Source organism: Corvus hawaiiensis, chromosome 3 (genome assembly GCF_020740725.1).
Source record: "Corvus hawaiiensis isolate bCorHaw1 chromosome 3, bCorHaw1.pri.cur, whole genome shotgun sequence".
NCBI classification, from domain to species: Eukaryota; Metazoa; Chordata; class Aves; order Passeriformes; family Corvidae; genus Corvus; species Corvus hawaiiensis.
In genome coordinates, this window is record NC_063215.1 from 68,370,288 (window position 1) to 68,396,887 (window position 26,600).

The following is a 26,600-nucleotide window of genomic DNA, read 5'->3' on the forward strand; positions in this document are numbered from 1 at the left end:
ATTCAGTGGGATCCTGTCATCTTTTCTGATTCCAGCACCAGGCAGACTTGCACACTGCACCCAGGTGTTAGGTCTTATTGAAGACTTATAGAATCCTACTTTTGAAAATTCTTTGAGATTTAAAATATGCAGTAAAATTTTTCTTACCTGGACTATAAAACTTTGATCTCTAGGCTTTTCAGGAACGCGTGCGTTTTATTAATAAGTATGCTGTGAGAGATTCAGAGGAACCCATAGCTGGGGCTGAGACTGCCAACTTAACACCTAGCTCAGGAGAAACAGGTAAGGGTATAACTTTCTGTTCAGCATGTTCCACTCCTTAGAAAAGACTTCTGCATTAAATACTGGTAGTAGATGGATAGATCAGCTCCAATAAAGGTGTCCAAATGTGCAGTGGCAAGCTTGCTCTCTATCCCCTCTTTATTTTAATTGTTTCACTGCTCTATTTACAGACACACAGCCTCACAGCTCTTGGAGGCTGCCAGGTTACCCTTAAGCAAACTTCAGGTAGTCCTTTTGTAGTAGAATTCTAATCCTGAATTAATCTGAAATTTTTGGAAGTTCAGCGGAAAATACCTTCTCCTTCAATTCCAAGTACCAGAGTTCATTAGTGTAGAAATGCTAAAAAAGTGTTTAGCAGCTAAAATAGCATGTCAGTAAGAGACTAATGCACCTAAACTGCATTCTCTTCATGTTCATGTTCATGGAAATTGTTCATGAAGAGTGATCTAGAAGCAAGGTGTCAAAAAGTGCATTCTGAGTAGCATCAGCTTCCTGGAAGCTTCCATGAGTGCTGCCTAATGTTATTTAGTGATTACAACTTCTATGGGTTCTTCATATGTATTCCCTGCCAATTTCTGTACTCTGATGAAAAGTTGAACTGGGTGCAAGACTTCAAGCTGTTTGTTGGTTTTTTTCTTTTGTGAATATGCTGAGATCAGGCCATCATAAAAAGGACAGAATACTGCCCAGTCTGATTGTGACAATATCTGGTCATGACTCATATTCATGGAACTAGAACCCGTGACCCATACTTAATTATAGGTTAGTGTTTTTCCATCCTGGTAAGTACACTTCACAGGAAAGGTTCAGAACTTAAGTAGAATTAATCCTCACCTACTGCCTTAAACATAATATTGGTTACTCAAAACAATATTATTTCCTCTAAGTTACTGGCTAAAGGACTTCAAAATTAATGGTTGTCTACCTAGAGCTTTGTTCTAAACTAAGCATTTAGAGTCTAATATAAAGCCTTATGAAGTAAAGAGTGACACCCCAATGACTTTAAGTTGTGGTTCTATTCTGTTGCAGTGAACCATGACCAACCCCAGGGCCAGCCCCAAAAGCCTTGAGCAGCCCAAAGGCTGTGATCTGTGCCTTACCCTTTAGCTGCAAGTCTCCCTTCCCCATTTTTCTCGTATCTCTCTGCCTTTCCAGAGTGATCTAGGTTCTTTGGCAGCAGATTGGTCTCTGTTACTCCTCCCAGCCTCCCCCTTTCTTCATTGACTGTAATCCCTTCTCCCCACCTCTGTAACACCTGCTGGCCGAAGTATCATTGGTTACTGTGTGTTTTCCACACCTGCTTGTCGGGCTACAAAACAGGCATGTGGCTTATTCTACCCTGGAATAAACCCCTTTCCCACGAAGGGGAGTCCCTCCACTTTATCCTACCTCCTTCACGTGTGCTGGCCATCGCGGTGCAAGGCGAACCCGAGCTGGGGATTCGCCCGTTCTCCCGCACGCCGCAATCGGACTCCATCTGTCCCTGCTCGGGGCAGGCAGAAGGCTGCTCAGTACCAGGACAACACGCTAGCCCGGCTGGTACTGCAGCACTGTTCCACAGAGTACAGCAATAGGCAATGATGGGATTGAACATCTCTGTAGTATGCAGTATCTTAATGAGGATTTTTGTATTCTGGAGAATTCTGTTCTGATGGGCAGTATCTAAGGCACTTCCAAAGATCCAAGTCACCCTTTGAGACCAGCAGAGAAGGCTGGTATATTTGTCCATGTATAGACAGTAAATATATAGACAGTAATTTTTTTAATGTTCAGAAATCTCTTCCTATTTTTTCATGAGAAAAGTCCAGTAATATTTTTAAAACATTTCAACTGGTTACTGCTATAGGTAAGGTAATAAAAGAGTTTTTATAAAAGAAAACTACTGCAGTCATCATTAAATCTCATCAAATTTCACAGGTATTTCACAAGCACATGGAGACAAATTGAAAGAAGGAAGCATTAAAATAATGACAAAGCAGCTCAGCCTGGTGCCAAGCTTAATATCAGATGTGTCATTGTATTGCAAGAATGCTACAATAAAACATAGCATGGTTATTATCCATGTGGTTAAAAAAAAAAGTCTAAGATTTCAGAATACCAGTTTTACTATGTCATGGTTTTTCTTTAAACTGGTATTTCTTAAACTAAATATTTTCCCCAAAAGGGAATATAATTTTTTAAAATTACAGCCAGGACTGAACAACCAGCTTGTTATTGATTTTTTTAAATAAAAGAATATGATTCCCAGAAGTTGTTTTTATATCTTTCAGGCACTGCAAATTCAATGTTCTTGCTTAGATTTACAAACTTTCTTGAGTAGAGGGGATTTAGCTAAAATATATATATTAGTTTAATTGTAGTATACGTGGGGGTTTTGCAGCATCTTTGATTGTATCCTACATTTTGGAAGTAAAAGGGCAGAAATATATCCTCTTCAGCCCATATTCTCATTTAATAATTTTGCTGAGCCAAAGGAAGAAAAATTTATGTAAGAATTTAGGTGGAGCCCCCTAGCATAACCAAATAACCAGTTTAATCTGTTCTATTTTATATTTTCTTACCACAGGAGAGAAAGCACCACAAACAGCTATTGGCTCAAGATTAAAAACACAGCAAAAGAAATGGGAGCTTATAGACCTTAGTCCTTACATGAGGTAAACTGCCCTAACATAATAAATGCCCAAGGAGTTGAATCACTGCACTGTATGTAATGAGTACGTGACATAAACTTTTGAAGACAATGAGCATTCAGGCAAATATATTTATTTCAGTGTTCATCTTGAAAGGAGCATGTATTTCCAGATCACAGGATATTCTGAATTGGAAGGGCCCCACGAGGATCATCAAGTCCTGCTCTTAAGTGAATGGCCCATACAGGGATTGAACCCACAATCTTGGTGGTATCAGCACCACACTCCAAACAGCTGAGTCAATCTCAGGATCATAAGAAATTTTTCAGGATGTTATGCTGGCTTAAGATAACATATTTAACAAACACAGTTCAGTTAATAATAGTTAATATCTGAAATAATTATATTAATTATATTTATTATTCAAAAGAACTTTATTCTTTATTACAAATGTTGACATGAACTTATCAAGATAATTCACATGCACCTCCTTATTTGCTGTGCTGTGGCTAGAACCCACTTCATGCTTAAGTCCATTTGTATTCAATGTGGCATTTTTGTATTTCATTGATCTTCAAAAGACTTTAAAAAATGCTGAAAAAAATGCTCAAATTTCATTTTAAATTGAAAGGGAAATAGGCATTATATTGAAGTGAATAGCATTAAACCAGTAGAAAATATGGCAAAATACCTTCCAGAAGTTTGAATCTTGTAAGCATTTCATTTGTCTCCAACTCCTTGACTTTTACACTAGTCATTTAGGACAAAATTTCAAAGTATATTATCCACTTACCTGCCATTATGCCAAAAGGAAAAAAAAAAAAGAAATTGATTTTGTCTCAATGCATAATTATAATATAAAAAACTTCTAAAAATATATTTCTTGCAAATTAAAAGTAAGTGTCACATGTAGGAGTTTTTCCTATGCTCGAAGATGAGCATGATTTTACAAATAGATTTAAAACAGACACTCAAATATATGGCCTCAGGAATGTATTTTCTTATTGGTGTTATATATAAACAGAAGAAAAGTGACTCCTTAACCATATCTAACCATACGATAGTGATGTTGCCAAATATAAGCCAAATACCTGCATATAGATGTTAAGCAAAATAGACAACAACCAAAACTGCATTTGATATGAGACAAATACCTGTTTTGTATTTCCTTCAGAAAAACAATGTCTGAATCTGTCCTGAGAAATGAATCTATCATTCAACAGCAACAGATGCGTAAAGAAGAAAAAATTAACCATTTTAGGCAACTCCGCAAGCTGGTATTGGAACAAAGACAAAAAGAAGAAAATGACAGAGTTTTATTGAAGCAAAATATACTTGAAATGTATGAGAACCTGCAGGTATGTTTTCAAGATTACTTTCCAGTTAATTACTACCGTGATGTCTGCCACTAGTCTGAATATCCTGATCAACCATTATCAAGAGTTTTGTATTCAGTACTAGTAATTAGAAGCAGTGAACAAGCTTGAAATTTCACTTGGGCAAAGGTTAAAACTAAAAGTTCTAAAGTAAAAAAATAGTACTGCATGACATCCTTAGTATGAATACCCTCTCTGCAAAAACACTATTTTATCAGCATAAAAGGATGGTTATAAGTCAGAATAAACTGACATGTGACATACATGACCAGATGCTTATTAGGTAAAGCATTTCCAGTTTGGCTATTTTTTAGTTATAGAATTGAATAGAGCTTTTTGAAAAGGAATAAAAATTATACAGGGGGATAAGTTGCTCTTAATGTGTCTCAGAGAAAAGTTAGAGAACGCAGTTTTCTTGGAATATGCATGATGCCAGCAAACAAAGAATTTAGATTACTAATCTTCAGAAAACCATGTCTATAAGTAATAAATGTGGTAGCATTAGGGTAGGATCCATTGTGAGGATTAACTCAGCCAATGCATTGCACATGAAATTGGTACAAATATTTTACCAAATTGGCTTAACTGTTGAGCATCAACAGGAACAAAATGATGTGTTACAGTGGTGATACAATAACCACTATCAATCAGCTGGTGACTATTCAGAGCTCTTAAAACTGGGTAAGAGACAGTAAAAGCAATTTTACATCAAATCAACCTATTTACAGAAATCTTACTTGAAAACATCTCCTTAACTAGTTCCCAGACAGCCTGATTTATGTTACTCAAGTACTGGTCAGCAAGGAGCCACAGTTCTCCCTCCAGCAGCCTGATCCTATTAAGCCAGGTTTTCAGATGTTACTATGATTTTGGATGCCTAACATATTATATATTAGAAGGGCAAATTTTTCACAAGAGTAGATCCTCTACTCTTTCTGGAAAGTATTTCCTTTAAAAGTGTTTCACAGTATAAATTTAAAATGAGAGTTACTTGTGAATATGCACACTGTACTGATAAGCACTTTTGCAGTTCTTTCATCTGTAGACCATAAAGAACTATATAGACATTTCCAGGTATCCCCATTTTTCAGGATGGAAATAGAAAAGGGAAAGTATTCAGAGGTGTCAAAGCCCCACTTGCCTTAGGTCTCATTGAAGGTCATTGTGATTTAGGCTCCTTTAGCCTCTTAAAAGGCTAGAACTCCTAAGCCATTTCAGCATTTCTGACACCTAGTTTTTAATAGACTTGTTTAAGACAGAAAAGCAAAGCAGTAACTGAAAAGGGACTAGATCCAGATGGGTAACTACTCTGTTGCCCTATTCTCCTTTCATACAACTAGCTTATTATTCCAGCAGTTTAAAAAGGATTTTTCTGAACTTTCTCTTCTTCATGGTGGAAAGATTGACATATAGCTGCTTCCTTTGAGAAATCAATAAACATCCATGTAAAAAGAAAAGGAGAGATACTCTCCCTGTACTTACAGAGTCGCAAAGTGAAACAGAAGAGCAAGGATACAGTTCCTTGTGATGAAATCAAGATTGATGTGCTGAGCATGGCAGTATTACTGTTTGTTTTTGGCCAGGCATCCTTAGATGAAACACGAGGCAGAGTTTACAGCATTCGGGAAGCATACAGAAATCAGCTGCTGGAGGCTGAGCGCAGAAAACAAGAAGAACTGGCAGCTCAGGAAGCAGCCCTGCAAGCAGAGCAAAAGAAGAGAATTGCAGACAGAAAGAAAAAACGGTAAAGGCTTAGGGAAAAAAAGCGTAGTTGCTATCATTAGTGAATTGTATTTAACAGTTTGGGAAAGAAAGTTCATATGCAAAGATGAGAAAGAATGTTTATTATTTTCAAGTATTTTTGGCAACTATATCACATTTTCTCTCTTTGCCTGTTGCTAGTCAAAAAATTGATCTAGTATTCTTTTTAGCAGTGTTTGGTATTTTGCTTCTCACAAAGCTACTCGCTACTATTAAAATTTTTATGTTTTACTGAAATAACTTTTGCAATAAAATTCATATTCCATTTAGACTCTTCTCCCAAAATCACCGTGTCTTTTGTCTTTTTTCCCAATCAAAACAGAACTAGTCAAGAATGAATCAGAGTTGAAACAGTAAATGTAACCAGTCAGTTTTGAAAGTCATTTGACCTGGCTCCTTCAGTGAATGACAATTTATGGAGTTTATCATAATTAAATAGCGGCAAACCACACTTTTCATATGCTGGCATTGGGAGGCTTACCAAAGCCTGACTGAGTAGGCACTCACAAGCTATCTGTGTACTGTAATATTTTTCCCTTCCATCATTCTCTTACGTGTTTTGGAATCTCAGTAATGCTCTGTAGTGACAAACTCATGACACAACCTTCCAAGGCTTGTTAAATACTCCTTTATCCTTCCTAAGCTATATTTTGCCCATGCTGGCTTTGCTCAAAGTGACTAATTACAGTAGACTCTCATCTGGAATTTAAAATCATTTCTTAAAAGTAAACCAGTGAATGAGGTGGCAATCACAGGCTTTTTACACAAAGGGTGAAATGTTTCCTCTAAGCTCTTGTTTCCATTATCATAGAACTCCTGTATTTGTCATTTTGTCATCAAACACAAAAAAACTATCACCACAAGCTGTTGCCCTATCCACCTTTCTTTCCCAAGAAACCACTCACAAGCTATCACTCTGTGCACAGAGACAATGATCAAAACTCTTACAATTGTGAGAGATCTCTAGAACGGACAGAGCTGTCTAGAACGGACAGAGCTGTTTTAAATGGCTTAAAGTATTTTCCATGTATGCAGTTGCAAGCAGAAGTTTGGGAAGTTAGACTAAGTATATATTGTATACATGCAATGTGTCCAGGATGTCCAAAAGCATTTTATTATCTAGTTAAGGTAAGAAACCGTGAGACTCACCCATTTGATGCAAATCACAGGAAGTTTTGTGCATTTTATTCTGGCCACTGGACAGGCTACCATTGCCTTTGAAACTAGCCTTTCCTCTGCATCTTAATGACCAGATGTTCAGCTTCAGCTGGTTTTACTCACCTCTGTTTTATCCATACCTCACTATTTGGCTTGAACTTGACTCAGTCCTCTGTCTGAGCTTTGTACATCATCAAACCTACACACTTGCTGTGTGCCTTCATTCGGCCTCCTTCCTCCCATACATCACGAACTAAACTAACTAGCTTGAGTTTTTGTCTTTGAAAAGGAAGAATTGAAACCAGAGTCCTAAAACTGCACTGGTGAATTTTATTTCTAAGATCAGGAGCTAAGTTTTGCTTTGACCCATACAGGCTGCAAATAAAAAGCCTGTCAGTCTTTTGCTGTAATTGCTCTTTGTCCTCTCTGTTTTGGAATATAGGATATACTGCTTCATAATATTCTATCTTGTTTCCATGGCAATAGCACGTGTTGGTTGTCTTCTTATGTGAATCTCTAATGAGCTTCTGTAGAGGAAGATCAAGTTGAAGTTCTGTTCTTCATGTCACTGCAAGCGTTATAACAACATTCTGTTGTAAAAATCAATCCAGTTCCAAAAGCCAGCATTATAAACATCTAAATGTAAAAAATTCAGCTAATAACTTTCATGATCACAACCCGTCCCCATGTGTAATCAGCTGTCAGCTGACAAACTCAGGCACAGTGTACTCAGATCTACATTATCAAATCTTGCTCTGATGTTAAACGTAATTCTAATTTTCATAATTTTCTCATTTTGAAAGGTAACGTGGCATCGTCAAAATCTGCTGTATGGTTTGTGAATGTCTCTATTGGCTCTTTTATGATTTCAACAATGCAGGTATGATGAGGGTGTGAATTACTGCCACACTGTTTAATTGCATGTACTTTGGGGTGTGTAATGTTTTAAGAGAAGCACAGTAACAGTTTTACTAAATCCCTGTGCATGTTCTAGAAGAACAAAATATTCACTTACCTCATAATGGAGCATGGAAGAGAAAATGCCTTGTTTGGATTGTGCTAAAGAATTTACATACATTGGACCAGAAACAGATGACTGATGACATTTCATATGCATCAGTTTTACACCAGCAGAACAGCTTTTCACATGTTGCACTATATTACAGGCTAAGTTAGTGGGGAAAGATGTACAAAAACTAAAACAAAACTATTTCTAAACAGCCATTTGCAGTAAGTTAAAAAGCCATTGTGTTTAGCACTTTACTGTAAGAAAAACAAGAAAAACTGTATGTTGTGTTTTAATTGATTGTCACCTCCAGTTTGTAGTCAGGTTGCCCAATAGTCAAATTATGTGTTCACGTGGGTAAAACATGTTTATTCTTTTGCCCTCTAGGACTAATACAGCTCTCATGGTTTTGACACTGGCTAAGCGCCAAGTACTCACGAAAAACTACTCACTCATTTTCCTCTGCTATAGCTAAGCAGAGGAGGGGAAATTAAAATGAAAACTTCATGACTTGAGATAAGGATTAGGGAAAAAAATTTTATGGGAAAAACAGGCTCAAAACTTGAACAGTATAAATAAAATTTATTATAAACAGAATTAAAAGTAAAAAGGATATGAGAACACCTTTCTTTCCCAGTCCCTCCCTCTTTTCACCGACCACGCAAGGAGACAAAACATGGGGTTTTGTTTAGTCTTTCACTTCTTAAAAATCTTTCTTCAGTACACTTAAGGAAAAAAAGTTTCTTTCTTCTGCTGTGCTGTGGGATCCTTCCCACGGGAGATAGTTCTCTGTGAACTTTTCCAGCGTGGTTTTAACTTTCACGAACAGCAGCCCACCCGACCTGGTGTAACGTGAGTCCCTCCCATGAATGGTGCAGTCTTCCCAAAACTTGTGAGTCATTTTAGTTCATGGGGTTTAGTCTTTTAGCTGTCCTAGTTTGGAAGCAAGGGTTCTCTTTTTCTATCTCTGGAAGCAAGAGTCTTTTCTCTCTGTTCGAGTTCCTCACTGGATTACAGCTTTTCAGCATTCATGCGCTCCAGTTTGAGCACTATTCCTCACGGACTGTGTGTGGATCTCTGCATCCCACCCATGCACCTCATGAATCACAGGGAAAGAGTTTGCTGTATTATAGTCCTCACCATGGCTTGCAGAAGAATCTCAGCTCTGACGTTTGGAGCACTTCCTCTCTCTCTTTTTCACTGACTTCAGTATCGCCATGTTGGTTCTCCTCACATGTCCCCACTTTGCCCTTGTCTCTGACTCGGAAGAAAATTGGTGTCCATAGGTTTCACTTAGTCTCAAGTTCTATCAATCAAAAAGCTCTTATAGAGCTTCACTGCGCTGAAAAGGTTGAGCTCGTCTGTGTTCCATGTAGGGGAATTGTTCGCCACGTTTTCATCGCTGGCCACATGGTCCCTGCCGACAGCACATGGGCTGCGCTGGCCGCTGGCTCCACTCAGCGCCTCTCCTCATGTGGGGCACTGAAAAGGAGAAGTTGCTGCCGCCCCTGCCCTTTTGTCTGCAGCACAGGTGGTTAAAAGCAGCTAAGCAAGTAAAGTTCATTAGGAGCCCTGAGATGGCAGCATGCTGAGATGATGCTGAGATGGCAGCAGCCACGCCACCCCAGCTGCATGGGCGTTCCCGGAGCTGGTCCCAGCCGCATGGTCCCAGCTGCATGGCTGCTCGCAGTGCCAGGATGGCCCCCCACCCTGGCAGCACGACCCCGGCTGCCCTCTGGATGGGCCCCCCAATGGCCACCTCACCACCCCTCAGGAGAAGAAAAAGAGAGCTTCCGGTGCTTTTTTCCTTTCTTAAATATGTCATCGCAGAGGCGTTACCAACTTCTCTAATTGGGCTAGTAACTTGCCCATTGTCAGAGCCTTCAGCGATTGGCTCTGTGCTGGACATAGGAGAAGCTTCGAGCAGCTTCTCCCTCTCACTAAAACCAGGCTGTGTTAAACCAACACAAAGCTTTTAAGCATCATAATTTTATAAAATTTACTGTAATAAAAGCTCTGGGATTCGGATAGTCATGAGTCCTGCTTATACTTAGCTTGGCCATACAGGGCCATATTCAGTAAGAGCATAAGGACAAGCTTGAAATTACGTGCATTCTTGCTCAGTGAAGAACTTAAGAAAAGGACTCACACATGGAGTCAAGCCCTTTACAGAACAGAACAGATAGTGCAAACTTTTCTGAATCAAGACACGATTGCCTGATCTTTCAAGATGACACTCATTTTGGAGGTGCAATAGCAAAATAGCTGCATCAAAGCATACTATACCAGGTATCTTGTGGCATCACACCACAGAAGAGAGTTTAGGGAAGTGGGAGCAGGGGTTGAACAGTTGCCTTCTAACATTTCTTACAGAAAATCATATCTGAGAAAGCTGGCACAGTTTGTCACTTACACAGCCCCTCATTTTTGTTCATGGAAGGACTCCGTGTGTGAAAAACAGCACGTGTATCTATGATGATCTCTACAGGTTGCAGTTTAGCTGTCTTGTGACTTGAAGAGTTGCATACTTCTCCCCTGAAATTCCAAGTCTGACTCCTGAAGAAGAGCCTGGCAGAAGCCATTTCTTTACATAGATAAAAGGGAATTGGGTACCTCAGCAGTTCAAAAATCCTGATCTGTGTCTAGCAGAAAACTGTGTGCTTCTTAGAGATGGTCTCCATTATAATGGTAAGATTTCTTTTTATTTTTGTGTGATTCCCCCACATCTTTAAGTACCTCCAACTCATGAATCAAATACAAAACTGATTCCACTCTCTTCACTTAAAACACTGTTGAAGAGTCTGTTAGTATCTAAACATCAAGAAGAAGCAATTTCAAAAAGCAGCACAGTGGCATGTGAGAGACAAGCCTGGTTTTCCTCCTGTGAACCAGCTATGCAGTTTGAAACATCTAGTGAGCTCTGAGTTTAGGGCAATACTGAAAATGTTTTACAATTATACTTGGTGATTGGCTGGAATTTTGAACATTGATTTAGAATTTTATTAGAGCATAGGGCATCTTTCAGTATATCATTGAAGTTGAGTTGCATTTTTGTAGTAGTAAAACTAAAAGAATTTGTTTACTGTACTCTTTCCTGATACTCATTTCTCTTTCAATTGAAGTGTAGCCAGTTATACAAAGGAAAAATCCTGCTATTCAGTAGAAATTTGTAAAAGTTTGGGTGGAAACTGCAAAAGTCACAGGAGAATGAGAACATGTTAGATTGCATTGTGAATAATCCCTAAAGAATTTATCAGTTTGATTTCTTTACTTCTACATTTTAGGAAAAATGGTAGATTCACAGTGAGGTGCAGGTAGCTGAGAAAGAAATAAGTCTTTGACCTGATAATTCAATTTAATGGGGATTAAGTCCATAAAGACTTATTCACTTGTAATAATTCTTTGTAGGCATGTCCTGCTAAGCTTTAGCAGTTTTCACTGCTTGATCCTTTTCTTTTGACCAGCTATTCTGAATTAGAAAGGATCTTTTCCATTAAAATATGTATCTACAGTTACTTTTTAATGCAAGTAGCTTCATTAATCTTCATATTACTTGTCCCATCTGCTTTGCTTTAATTTGGCTGGCATTTACACAATGAGTTACAGATCAAAAAGCAGAGCAAGCCTGTTCCGTATTGCCTCACTACTGAGACAAGCAATGTGCTGTGAAACTAGGCTGGGTTCTGAGCTGCCAGTCTGCTCACCCCGGCAATGTGCAATTTACCCACTCTGTAAGGTCTCATTTTAATTCAAGGAAGAGACAGCATTTATACACATGCACAGCATATCCCCTCCAAAAGGCAAGAAAAGTGTCTACATATTTTGTCTGGCAGAAAACTTAAGAGAACAGCTTTGCATAATCACATGGCAGTTTACAGAATGAAGAAATCTCACTCTCTGAGCCCTTTTTTCCTCTTATTCATTTCTTGAATTAGTCCTAATAGATTCAAAGTCCAGGTAATATTCCAATGATTTAAATATTCTTGTTTGCAGAAAAACAAGAAGATGATGTCCTCCATCTCAGAGGAGTACAAAGACAGTAGAAAAGTAGAAAGCCAGGGAAGGAGAGGAAACTATTTGCATTGTATGAACTGAGACAACAGCACAAAAGGAAGGTGCAGTGAAGATGTCACTAGCCACAATAAGAGAAAATATTTGGGGGGGAGGGGGGATGGGGGGACACAGTTAGATAGGACTCAGGACTTTTGATCTTTGTGGCAACAAGAATGTGCTTAGGGTCAGTGGTTCAGGGGCTGGCAGGCTATTCTGAGAATGTGATAATGTACAGGCCCAAGTGTAGCCAGGATATGTCACTTCAGGTCACATCTCAATGCACAGTCCTCTCTGAAACCTGAGCTTCCCTGCCCAACAACCGGGCTTTCTCCCTAAGGGCAAGTACCAACATGCTCAGTCTTCCATGGGTACATGGGAGGTGTTTGCCTTGCACATGGTAGCTCAGTGGATGCAGCACAATCCATGGAAAACAATACCCAGGCTTCTCTACTCTCTGCCTGAGAAAGCTGGATTCCATGGGTGTGGAATTCCATGGTGCCCACAGACACATATATCTGGGATATATATCACAGTGACCACCAGCTCCCCAGGAGTTAAGTGAGAATTTTACAGGACAAAGAGCTGTTTAAAGTTTTATTTACTTGTATTGTGTGCTGTGTCCCTTGAAGGAATGGACATTAGTGTTTTAGAGTAGATTTTTTCCCAAGCTCCTTTGCCTTCTTTCACACATAAATCCAGGTTTATTAGCAGAGCAGAGCATAAACATAGTCATTCTCTTGTACTGATCAAATATGAAAGGAGAAACATCTTCTCACCAGAAGCATCACTAGCAGAGGAACATGCAGGGACAGGTGGCTGAACTGGTAATGAGGTGAAGTGGAGAAATACTGGTTGGTTATGTATAATTTTCCTGATGTGACTTCCCGGCAGCTCATCACAGTAACTCTAATGGAATAAACCCAGCTCAGGGTGTTGTGCAGGTCTTCTGAGTGAAGACAGACTTTGAATCTAGTCACCTAGAACTCATCATGTAAAATTACTCCCAGCCATTGCTCAGTACACATTTTCAGGTGCAGAACTGGAAACCCATCATTTTCTTTGGAACAAAGGGTAACTTACCATATTTTCAGCTGATGCCAAGAAGTGAGACTTTCGAAAAATCCCAAGTGCTTCCCAGTTGAGTAGGGGCTGGTGGATGGAGGACGTGGAGCTACACAGCCTTGGAGCTGTGGGCAGTGAAAATCTGAGCATCCAGTCCCTCTTCTAGGGAGACAAACCAAGGTTATGCCTTGTTTTTCAAATGGTGCTTCACCTCCCACCATTTCCTGCTAGAGCAGGCCTTGGGCCATCATGCCATGCAGGTTTCATGATCCTAAGGGTGAATGCACGGGAAAAAAAACAACCAACAAAAAGCCTAATAAAAAGCACCTGAATCCCTTTGCAATGCTGCCAGCTGGCTGTGGAATAGGGCACTGGGCAGGGCCCGGATCAGCCAGGTAGCCAGGGGCTCTTGGCAAGCCGAGGGTAGCGAAGCATATGGGTCTTTCCCCTGTGTCGCTCTGCGCCCGGAGCCACCGAGGGAAGGGGCTCGAGAGCCAGAGCCGCCAGCTCTCGCTCTTTGCCAGCCCGTCGGCTTCCATCTCCCGCTCCCGGGAAAGCGCACCCGGCGGGGCTCGCACTCGCGCTTTTCATTTGTCAGCCAGCCTGCGTCAGCACTAATACCGAGCTCAGCTGCTCATCATCCCAGCTGATAATGTCGCGGGAGGAATTAGGCAAGGCATGCTGGTAGGAGGGAGAGAGAGAGCTTGAGGGAGAGTAATCACTGGCACAGTGATGGGAAATAAATGAGATCAGAAAAAACAACCCTCAAACAGGCTATTCTCAGGCTAAAAGGGAGTGTATTTTTCGGAGATGGGGCTGTTTCAGTCCCAGCTGTGGGGAGCCACGGGATAGCAGCAGGTCTCCCTGGGATTTCAGCAGGGCTTGCCTCAAGGCTAAATGAGGGAGCTGCCACAGGGCGCTTGACATTCAGCTGAGTTGCAGAAAAGCTAAATGGGTGGGCTGAGAGGCTGGGTTGTCCCCTTGCCCACAGATGAGATGTGGCAAGAGGCAGGGGAGGGCTCACAGATGCTGCCGCTTCTGCATGGGTGCAGTGCAGGCTTTCCCTCTTTAGAGAAAAGTGGAAAGCTTTTTGCTTGCACAGCTTCTGCCTGAGATTTGGAGCAGTTTTTCCTCATGAGAACAATGCTAATAAGAAGAGGACGTGCCACAGTCTCATGAAACCCATGGAGGTCCTGGACATGCAAGCAGCACTATTCGCTGTGCAGCAGCCAGCTGGAGTCCAGTCCCCCATATCTCCCTCAACAGCAGAGCAGAGTGCTCTATCAAAAGAAGGCATACACTTAATCAATTCCTGTGGTGCTGTAAAAAGTCAAATTTAATTTGAATTTTTTAATATACCTTTGCATTTTAACCACCGCTAGCACTAGACCAGCGTTTTACTCCTTCTTCTGGTTATTTCCCTACAAAATGTGTCTATTTCAACTGAAATCCAGCAAACATTTTGAAAACACTGTGGCAAGATCAAGGATGTTTTGCAAAATCTTTATCTGTGCAACCTAAATGGACCTGGCAACAGAACAGATTGTGTTCTGAACTTGGGGAAAAAGGTGAAATAGCTCATCCTCATCAGTTCTGCTCTTTGTATGTTGGCAGTAAATTCAGGGTGACTGTCTATCTCTAAATGCTGCATGGCATCTGGAGCTACAGTCCCTGGATTGTCTGGTTTTGTGCACCGTGTAGCTGCTTGGTTCTCCCAAAAGCCATGAAGTGACCCTTGGAAGAAAGTCTTGTATCCAGAGCACCAGTCTGGGCTGACCACAGAGCCACAGACCAGAATTCTCAGCTTAGAAAGCTGCCTTTCATGGGTACCAGAGAAGAAACAAGTATCACAGTGCAGAATGAGCTTTTTTTTCATGAGTGTTGTGTCATGACTAGCACATCTGAACCAAATACTGTAATAATTTATGCCCATGTGTTGCTTTTTTTTTGCACATGTGATTAATTTTGGACATACATTTCCACATCTCTAAGTGTTCTGCAAAGTTCAGCAGTAAATTATTACTTAACAACCAAAAAAGTTGCTTTCTCACACCTTTTATTTTCCTTTTTCTCCTTGCTTACTGGCCACCAGGAGAAACACCATTAGAGTGATGCTGAAATCAAAAGCTTTAGCTAAGATTTTCAGAGTGACTGAGGGAGAATTGTCAAGGAAAAGGTGTCTGTGTATCTGGCCTCAAAAGGTAAGCCCAAAAAGGAGACACCCTGGTGACTGAATTCTTGGCAAGTGGTTACATTTGAACATTCAATTGCTGTGATGGCAAAGCCTCCCTCAAAATTATTTTTTTTGCTTGAAACCTAAGTTAAATGGCATTTAATTTCATATTCTTCCACAAAAGTTATTCCAAATTGTTTCCTTTTGAAACAGGCCTAAACTAGGCAGGCATCGTTTGGTAATGAGTCCAAGAGGAAAAGCCTAGATTGCACAAGTTAAAAAAATTTGTGAAGGGCTGATAGTTTTGGCAGAAAGCACTTCATGGCCCCTGAGTGACGATCATAAGATACCACCTGTCAGCTAGCTCATAAATCACCAGATCAGAGCAAGTCTGATTATTCTTCCACTTGTAAAAATATTAAAAATAAAATTAATCACCGTGATTTTCATATTGTTTGTTATTCCTCTAATCGATTATGCACTGCAAAGCTTTTCTCCAAGCAGTGTTGCTCTTGGGTTCTCAGGTAGGGTTTAGGGAACAAAAACATTGGTGACAAAAGTGGGAAGAAAGTTTTGTTTATCAGAAACACCCCTTGCACTAGTGCCAGGCTCAGCTCCTGCTTTTGGACTCCAGCTGTGTGGTGTTTCTGCTGCCCCTGCGGTCTGGGCTCAGGAGACTCTCAGCAGGATAACCATCCTCCATGAACAGAAGTCTCTCAAATTATACAGCGAGGTCTACAAATAATCGCATCGGCTTAGCACTAACACTTAAACTCTGGGTTGTTTGTCCTTATTTTACTTCAGTTTTTGTTTGGAAAATTCAAAAGCTGGTCCCACTATAATCTTTCAGCTGAGCTTCACTTTATTAGTGCATTGTGGGGAGTCTTCTGAAATCCTAATCTCATCCCCACCTAGATTTACCTTGTTTCTTCATTCTGCCCAAAGGAAGAGCTTTGTGCTGCACAGTGCATACATGTCCAGCACAACTTTTGATGCAACTGGGGAGCATCTTCCCTCTCTGCAGGTATTCCCTGCAAGAATTACCAATACTTTTCTTCTTCTTTCATTGAAGCTGAATTTTTTCCCCAAGGGCTTTGCTCACTGCAGTAACTGGATGCAAGTGCAGGACCAGGGAGTAAGACCCTTTGTTTTCAGTCAGACCCCACAGGGTTATCCAGAGACTTAATTCACCATATAACAATCTAATTCCCTTCCATAATTCAGCACATGCAGGTGCTTCTAGAGAAGCTGTAACCAGCAGCTTGCAGATGGAGCAGGATTTGGTGCTGCAGGGGTGGATTTCATGGCAGGCTGGTCCAAATACCGAGAGTCAGTTGAGGCTTAATGGTGACCTTACCCATCCTCAATACAAACCTGTGGTCCATTCAGCTGAGAAGGGACTCTTCTCTAGATACTTCCTTAGTTCCCTGTTCTGCCCCTGCTCTGCTTCTCTCGTGCTGCATGCCTGCTCTGGCCCATGCAGTGATGTGCCAGCCAGGAGGGAGAACCCCTCTAGGACCTCTGTCCTGACCTTACCTCAGAAAAGCTCAGTCCTTGGACATGCTAGGGCATTGCATGGAACCTGAGCCTTAGCAGGAGAAAGCTGAATGGAGAAAGTGAGTGAGGCCTGGTGACGGGAACACATGAAAGTAAAACTTGCCTCAGGCCAGCCGGAAATAAAAAGTGGACCTCAGAGGCTTCTGCGTTGACATCAGGGTATATTTTGGGCTGAAGAAAAAATTAGCTCTAGTTTAGCTTCTGTGAATAAAGGAATTGAGACCAGAGTTGAATGATGAGAGACTGTTGATGAAGGAAGAAAATGACGGGCTGCAGGCTGAAAGTCTGAAAAAACCCTCACACTTTTTCAGGATGGATGTGAGATGAGACAAGAAGCAGCTGGTATAGCATCCACAAGGACTGAAGCAATGCCTACCAAAAGGAATGATGATGTGACCACCTCCATTCTCCATGTCACAGAATGAAGATGTCCAACAGTAACCAGCACTGGGGCTTCTGCACCCAGGAAACAGTATAGGCAGGGTTGTGTGTGGGCTTTCCATCCCAGTAGCTAGGGACAGCTAATAGTCTTGTTCCTCTCTAAGGAAACTTCAAATGCTTAAATATCCCAAGGTGCAAAACATCTTGAAACCTGTGCACTACATCTCTGCTACCTGTGGCACATCATGGCAACCAGTGCTTACAGGTCTAACTGATGTCCATTTTTAGACCAGTGGGTGAGTTAATGAATACTTGCTTCTTACTGAAAGCTGTTTATTCTCACTTTATAATACCAGCTAGAGGCCAGGAAAATCAGAGTCTGTATATTTCTCAGTATATATCTACCCACACACATAGAATAAACTGTATTGAAAATATGCAAGGTTAAAGACTAAGGGAGAAGAAGTGTTATCCACATTTTATAGGATGAGTTCCAGATCATACTCAATGTCTGTGATAGATCTGGAAACTCAGGTTTAAGGAGAAAACAATTCTTCCTTCCTGGAATGAAAAGAAGGGAGCTAATACACACCAGAAAGATGGGATTGTACCTTCTGTACAGTATTTGTACTGTTAAAATAACTTTAATTCCCTGCATGAGACAGTCTCCCTGCTTTTTCTTCATTTTGCATCCAGTAGTCTAAAGCAGGAAGTGTCACACTTATTTGATTTTATTTTTTAAAATTTCTTCATTATTGCAGAAAAGTCTACAATAAATCATGCTCAGAAGCTCTGGGAAGTTTGCAAAACCAAGCCCTACTCAGCTCCAGGCATTTATACATGACGCATACACTCATCAATGCTCACTGCTGTTGTTTCTCTGCCAGTCACCTTACCCAATGTGAAGATGTATCACAAAACTGAGCAAACATGGAAACAGCCACTTTAATCAACCATATTTTCCCCATCTGGCAACTTTCCTTTAACATGGTAGTCCAGTTTTCAAACAGATTTTATAGAGAGAAAGTTTACAAGCAATAAAAATTAACAGCCAGTATATATGCAACAAACAAATCAACAATCCCCCCCTATAGTGTGTGCCTGAGTGGATCTAATTCAAACTGTGACTAAACTTTGATTGCATTTCCGTGAGGTATTTTGCCTAGGGGTGTGCAGTGTACACAGTGCATGATTCATTTCAGTGAGAACCAGACCAGGGGTGACAGGAAGAAGTTCTGAGGATAAGCAGAGAGAAACAGCCATTACAGGAGAGGAAAGCCACACAATGATTGCATAGAGCAGTAACAGAGCAGGGCAGCGAGAGCCTTTCCTTCCCATGTACCTGTGAAGAACTTCACTGGCTCCCTTCATCTTCACCTGTTCCTCCCCATAAAGAAGAGAAAGCCCAGAGTAATGTGGTTGGATACTGGGATAGTTCATGTTTCCAAGCGCTCTCTCTGCCTCAGATTGCCTCACAGTTAGAGCTCTTCCTCCTCCACACACCTGAAGGACAGTTCTGGGAGCACGTCTTTCTCAGGAGATGTCCCTCTAGGGCTGGGGAGCAGGTGCCTTGCTAGAAGTAATCCTCACAGCTGTCTGGTTCCTGTGTTGTTAATACAAGCACATAATTTCCACTGGCGTAGATTAGGAGTATTAATGGCAACAGAACAATGAATATCTGTGCAATCAGAATTTGACGTCTTGTATTTGTCATGCCACAAAATAGCTTGTTTTCAAATTATAGAACGGTTTTGTGGTGAATGGAATTGGGCTGTGATAATTTATATGTATGAACGATATTTTAAGACCCACTTGTTTTTGCATCTTGTTCAAACAGTGCCAGGATGGATGCTGGGAGGATGGAGGAGCATACATACATTCTGTTTCGGAAATGCTTCTCTTCCCATCCTGCAGTGTGGCTGAGGGATCTGTCTCTCCTCTGGGTATTCATTTTCAGTAAGACTTGGAAAGGAGAAGACAAACCAAACACAACATAGCATCTGAGGACATAATGTTTTCAGAGTTGGCTGGCAGTGGCAGTCTGTTGTTCTGTCAAAACAAAGATGATGTGACAACTCTGCCTGTCAGTCTTTGCCCAAATTTCTCCTTCCTTCCTTCCACTTGCCCTTCTCCTTTTCCATCAGCACCATCACCTCAGTCAAATTTGACAAAGGAAGTGAGGGATAATATCACAGAGATACTAAACTCCTGCAGTTTTTGCCAAAATCAGAAAGAGACTCTGCTGGAGCCCACACTGGGGGAGTGTCCAGTCATTACATGCACGGCTCCCAGGTGCTTCAGTCATTTGCTGCTTTTGTCCAACGATTTCTGCTCTTTGTGCAGTTGAGAGGCCAAACACTGGTGTTGCCAGTGGGATGGAGTGGGACACAGGAAGGGCACAGAGGAATTACAGGGGTGCTGGATGCAGGAGGTAGAGCTCTGCAGCAGGGGTAGAAGTGGAGCTGGAGAACTGGAAGCACTTCACGTTGGGCTGAGGATGTGTACAGTATGTGAGAGTACAGCACCTAAAGTTAGTGAAAAGGGAATCCAGAGAGCGAAACTTTGCCTATGATATTAACTCGTCTTTTTTTCTGTGTAGAAATCACTTAGAGTGATTTAAAAGCAGTAAGTCTAATTAGATGTTTCATAATTTATGTTTCACATAAACAGTTGTTTCTAGTGGGTGCAGTGGAAATATATTTTAAGAGAAATGAGGGAGAAGAGGAGGAAATATTTAAGTCTCAAAACCAAGGAAAGATAGGTATCTACATTTAAAATGTTCTCAATTTCCAATTCTTTATTCAACCACTTAACCATTTGCTTTGATAAAATACATTTGACTAACTGGCATCATTTTCTTTGTTAGTAACAGTGAAAGGTGATCTCGGACTCAGTTAAGAGATGCTTTGCAGCCTGTGGGGATTCCATGATAAGGTGAACTTGCAGTAGCTAACGTGCAACTTGTGTTTTTGGTTTAGTGAGGATAGGAGAGTACTGTCTCCTCTTAGGTGCTTGGGCAGTTTTGAGAGCCAGTGATATCTAATGCCAAGTCAGCAGAGAGGAATGTCTTATGGGCAAATGCAAACAATTATCTCTAAGCATGAAAACAGTGGGAAAATATGTATGACCATAGGAAATATTTATGGTACATGATGGGAACAGTGTAAAGACATAGAAATCAAGAAACATTATGGCCAGAGCAGTCAGGGGTTACCTGACACCAATCTATGGGAACCTGAATTTTCCTAGTTCCATACAGGTAGAATTTCCCATTCTAGCAAAGTTTGCTGGCATGGTGACTGCTCTGTTCCATTGTATAGTGACCAGAGGGTGTGAAGACAGTAAAAAATAACTAAAATAAATTCTTAACTGAAGAGTTTTTCTGGTATGCACTTATATTTTTGTTCAATGTACTGAAATATACAATGTTGTTAAATGCAGAAATAAAATTAATTGATAAATTTGACTTAAATAATTTCATCTGTATTCTTCTCTGAAGACCAGTATGCAATGTATATGTGATCCAATATGAACTTCATCAATAGAAATTTAATTGCTAGCATATTATCATCTGAGAGTTTTCTTCATCCTGGAATACTTCAGTATTAATCTTTGCAGCCCAGCTCTGCACAGGCAAGATGCTGGATGAGGAATACACTTTAAACAGCTCCTCCAAATACAGTTGAATGTGCCCAATGATCATCTCCTGCAACTCCAGCGGCACACTTAATATGTCAGGACATTTCAGATCAACTTTATCCTGTATGCCTCTGTTGCTGGCGGTGATAGGTGGTGGTTTAGGTGCAGCTGAAGCAGTTGTGCTATATCTGGACACAGGAAACCACAGCATTTTTGCAGGGCAAGCATGTGTCAGGAAGTTGTCTTATGTTCAGTTTTGGCATTAACTCCTAAATTCTCCCATTCACTTCTCTGATATAATTTTGTTTTAAAGCAATCTAACAAAACCAGGCTTCCTGAAAACCGATAAAGTTTTTCTTGCTCTTTTGACTGTAGTGGTGCTGTGCTGTTCGGCTTGGCTTATCAGCACAACCTTCATTAACTGCTAACCTTTCCAAAGATATCAAGGGGAGACCATAGTTTTTCTTTTCCTGATGAAAAAGATTTGTGAGGTCTACCAGAGTGATGAATTTCTCATTCTCTAAACCCTTTCTTTTCTGGTGGCTTTTTTTTTTTCTTTTTCACCTTGCTGGCAGGACTGAGAGCAGCTGATATTTTTGGATGACAAGCATCCCACCCAGCATGAGGACCCACTGCTATCAATTCACACAGGACCTCAGATTATTCTAGAGACCAATCTACTGAATAGGAGTAGTAGGGGTGATTATCACGTAAATAGCTAGCTCTTTCATAAATAAACCATTTATCCTAAGATCTGTTAATTAACTTTATCAAGACTGAAAGATGAATAAGTGCCTTAGTGTCTAGGTGCCAGTAAGATAATAATGTTTGCTTATAATATTACCAATCCTACATGAATCTCTACCTCAATTTTTTAACCTTAAGAGTTTTGTGTTTCTCCCTTGACTTTGCCCTGGTGCCTGACCTTTGAGCAGACACACAACAGCTGATGGAAATTTAGAGTTGCCTGCTTGCAAAGTCCTTTTCTGTAGGATGTAATTTCAAGTCCACCTAGTTCACAAAACTCCTGAGTTATCCTATGCCTGGGTGTCTGTCTGCAATATTCACCCAAAGTGTTGTGATCTCACAGGTGCTCTTGACTCAGTTTTGGAGCTTACCCCAATACCTGCACTGGGCAGAACATTTATTGAGTTTTTTGTGGAGAATAAGGCCTGCAGGTTGGCCATGACTTTTTCATTGTCTTGCTGATTTTGGCCAAATTTGCTGGAAACATGAAGGTCACAAAATTATTGTTGTCCTATGCTTTCAAAAATTGTCAGTCAGGGAGTTACTTGAACTGCTTACTGAAGGTACCATGTACTGGCAAGGGAAGATGCCTTTAGTTTTCTTTTGCATTGGTTCATTCTACTCATAAGCCATTAAATAAGAAGGAAGACATTAAGTCACAGTAAATTTTCGTCTCCTGTCCTATTACATGCCACATGCCTGTCCTTCACATAGTTGTCGTTCCAAAGTCAAATCCTACAGCTCTCCCATCTTGCTTTGAAGCATGGGCTGAAAATGAGGCCCCTGCAAAGGTTTCACTGTATGAAGGTTCTCAGCATTGCCATTATGTATTTCCTTTGGATCCAAGTGGCAAAAAGTGCAGCAGTGTAGGGCCTGTTGCCTTTGCTTAACTGTTGTATTTCCTGAGCCTTTATCAGGACAAACAGCCATCAGCCTTTCCCCTTTTTCATGAGCTGCTGTGAAAATTGGTTCAGTCAGCTGCATGTGCAAGTCTTCCTGTGGTTTTAGAAACAGCAGCAGTGGAGCAACATTTAATTTGCAGCTTCATCTTCTTAACCTCAAAGGGAAAAGGTGGTAACTGTTAATTGCACCACAGCTGGCGAGCACAGTTTGCTCTGACTCCAGGTGTCCTGGGACCAGCAAACCTAACCAAACACAGATCCAAGGAACCACGGGTGCAAACCTAAGCCCAAACCACACTACACAATGTCTGTGTTTATTGTTCCTGTGGATTTGGAGGCAAGAAATCATTAACCATCTCTCTGAGCTCCTGGCTAATGCACACAGATATAAAAGATTGCAGGAATGCTGACAGATTCACAGGTGAGGGCAATCACACGCTGAAGATGTGTATGTGGCAGTTCTTTCCAAAAGAGCTTGAGCTGTCCAGATCAGCCATGTTGCAAGAAATAGGTTGCAAAATCTGGTTTTGAGGCACCATTCTTTTATTCTGAAGTCATGCCGGACCTCAGGGATTTTGGTTTTTTTGAGGTTTTGTCGGTTTTTTTTTATCTAATTCTGGCTGCAGTGTGGACAGTGGGTAAGTGGTTTTGTGTGAAAGGCTGCAGGGACAAGATTCCAGGGTAAATTCTGCAAGATTACAAACTCTTACTGTTGTTTCTGCCAAGAGTGACCACTCTCTCCCCTTCCCTCCTCCCTTCTCCCTGCTCATTCCTTGCCAAGACTAAAGCTGTCACTGTAAGAGGTAAGAGCTACAGAGGTCTGTGCTGCTTTCAAGCAGCTTGCAAGGAAGCTGTGATGATGGAAATACAATGAAAATTGGGCATATTCTAATTAACCTCGGGAATATTGCCATCAGGACTGCAGAGTATTCCCCTGGAAAAGTTGCTTTTAAGTGGCTGATTGTGCGTTTGTCCATGAAGCTGTTATCAGACCACATAACAGCTTTGGGGAAAGCTTGTGAAGACTGTTCTTGAATAGGCTTCCATCAGAAGAGGAGGGGTGGGAAGTCAGCTCGGGTGCTGAGAGGCAGTCTGTTGCTTTTAGGAAATACAGCAAACAGCCTTACAGGAGAGCAAAAGAAATGGAAAAAACCCAACATGGCTCTCTGTTTAATGGCTCACAAGCTATGGGGCACCTCACTGAGCAATACCCAGCAATTCCAGACTGATGATTCCTTAATCATCACACACAGATGAAAGCTTTTTTGCACCAGAACAAATATCAAACCCTACTGCCATGCACGGTGACAGATTCTGGTAAACTATTTCAGCCTAGCTACAAAATTAATCTGAAACAGACTGGCAACAGACAATAATAAGGTGTAACCCTGGAGCTTTACTGCTGTTCATTATTTTTTTATTACTGAGTTCAGAAGCTGCTTCTGTGTGATCTGGAAAGGTCCATTTCAAACAGCGTTGCAGGGTGGTGTGGGGCATTTTCCTGGACTGTCTTGCCTGCCTTAGGGCCTGAGATGCTTGTATTTAAAATAAGCCTCCCCTTCCCCCTCACCCCTTTCCAAAACTAGAGTTAATTCATTCCCACACCTCAGTTTCTGTGAACAGATGCCTCCATCTCTGAGCTCACAATTGCTGGCTGGGAAGTGATTCAGCTACTAAACAGTTGTAAGTGAGCAGGGGAATAATCTTTGGGTATTGCTGACATCTGAAAAAATAATCTTGTGTTCATGACTTTGCTAGCAAATGAAAAGGGACAAAAATAGAGGCCTGAGCTGCCGTGGAGCATGGCTCTATCTGAAGTCACCTGCAGCAAGGAGTTGTGCTTACCAGTTCCTTGCTACAGACAACTTCAGATGCAGCTGTGCTCCAAGAAGGAGCCCCTCTGCATGCAGCACTGGACGTGAGCAGCTAGACAACATCCCTGCATGGACAATGCTGCTGATTTTCAGAGCAGGAAGAGCACTCAAAGAACAGGGTCAGTTTGGTAGCTATGGAGATTGCCTCCATGTCTTCTCACTGTCTTCTATCTTGCCCACAGTTCTCAGTTGGGAAGTTTGCTTATAAAGGAGCATTGCTAGCTCCATGGATGGTCACTATAATGGCAAATAGATGAAGGCACAAGGGATGTGGAGGTATGGTACTCCTGTACCTGGGGGAGATGCTGCAAAGCACTACATGCTGCCTTCAGTGCAGCCAAGCTTTGCCAAGGAAGATGCCGTGAAGAAACAAGAACAAACAAAAAATCCCAAACTCGTGGGTTGCAATGAGCCAACAGAGGGCTGCAAATGTGTCTGACTCACTTTCTTTTTTTTTTTTTTTAAATCTCCACAATAAGCAGTTTGTTTTATAGTCTTGAGTAATTTTTTTGCATGCAGTAAATACATTGGATTCATCTTGAAGGTTGAGTAGTTTCTTAGTAAAAGTAGCTGAAATAGCTTTTCACGATTTATTAATCATTGTAGATGCCATTTTTTTCCTTTTTGATTAAATTGTGTTCAGTTTAGAAATAGAAATTTGGGGATTAAGCTCATACAGAGGTATTAGCAAAGAATGTCAGTTGGGCATTTTTTTGTATTGTGTAATCTGAAGTGCAAAAGGATGAATCCAGCAAACAGCCAAAAATAAAACAAAAAGGTTGTGCCAGAACAATAGCACCTCTGCAGCATATTGTCTGCAGCCTTGTCTTTTGTAATCTCTCCACTGTAATATTCTGCTAAAAAATAGACTATTTTTTGGGTGCCACAAAATAAGAAGGTTATAAAGCTATTAGAGAGCATACAGAGGAGGGCAACAAAAATGGTGAAGGGTCTGTAGGTGAAGCCATATAAGGAGTGGCTGAGGTCACTTGGTCTGTTCAGCTTGGACAAGAGGAGACTGAGGGAGACCTCATGGCAATTTCCTCATGAGAGGAAGCGGAAGGGCAGGCACTGATCTCTTCTCTGTGCTGACCAATGACAGGGCCTGAGGAAATAGCCTGAAGCTGTGCCAGGGGAGGTTTAGGTTGGATGTTAGGAAAAGGTGCTTCACCCAGAGGGTGGTTGGGCACTGGAACAGGCTCCCCAGGGCAGCGGTCACAACACTGAGCCTGACAGAGTTCAAGTAGCGTTTGGGCAATGTTCTTGGGCACGTGGTGTGACTTCTTGGGCTGTTATGTACAAGGCCAGGAGCTGGACTCGAGGACCCTTGTTGGGTCCCTTCCAACTCAGAATATTTTATGATACTATAATAATTCCATTTACTAGTTCAGGCATCTGTGGTCCTCTCAGGCTGATAAATCTAAATTTCAGTCAGTCATCAAAATAAAAATAATGGACAAAGACTGCAGATCTAGTCCTAAATTTCTTTATATCTAGATGGGCAAAACTATGATCCAGCATCAAAGAACTAATGTGTGATGGAACTGGAACCCCACATCTAAACCTCTTCAGACATCCAGACATTAGTGTTCCTATGTAGTGTGTGTGAAGTGACCGCAATTGTGGAAGGAAATTCAAAGATCCACTCCTGGGTACAGCTGAGGCTTTCCAGGTGAGGAATGTATACTTAATACTATTTGTTTGCTTTGAAGATCCAAATCCATCATATAGATATTAGGGCTGACTTCTTCACTGAGTGCTTTTTTGCTTCCACATGGAGAAATGGATTGGCACAGATGTTACTCTGCTACAAAGTTCCACAGAAAAATTCTCACTGTTTAGAGATAGTACTGAGTATTGCCACTCTTATTGCAGATAAGTATCTGCACAAGAGCCTGTTTTGTATGGCAGTACTAGAACTCATTGTACCACAACTAGGTTGATTTCACTCCTCATGCAAAGCAGCCAGTAGCAGTCCAGTCATCAGGTTAACAGGAGG

The 26,600-nt window shown here is 41.1% G+C and overlaps 1 protein-coding gene across 1 annotated transcript in view; it reads left to right on the top strand.

Annotated features, from left to right (window-relative positions):
* ADGB (androglobin) overlaps positions 1-6,324 on the top strand; it is a 108,615-nt gene extending 102,291 nt beyond the window's left edge. Inside the window, exons 31-34 of the mRNA XM_048297624.1 lie at positions 174-282; positions 2,849-2,936; positions 4,087-4,270; positions 5,872-6,324. Of these exons, the coding sequence (XP_048153581.1) occupies positions 174-282; positions 2,849-2,936; positions 4,087-4,270; positions 5,872-6,036 (546 nt within the window). The 3' untranslated portion in view covers positions 6,037-6,324. The remainder of the gene's footprint in view (positions 1-173; positions 283-2,848; positions 2,937-4,086; positions 4,271-5,871) is intronic.
* The last annotated feature ends 20,276 nt before the right edge of the window (positions 6,325-26,600 follow it).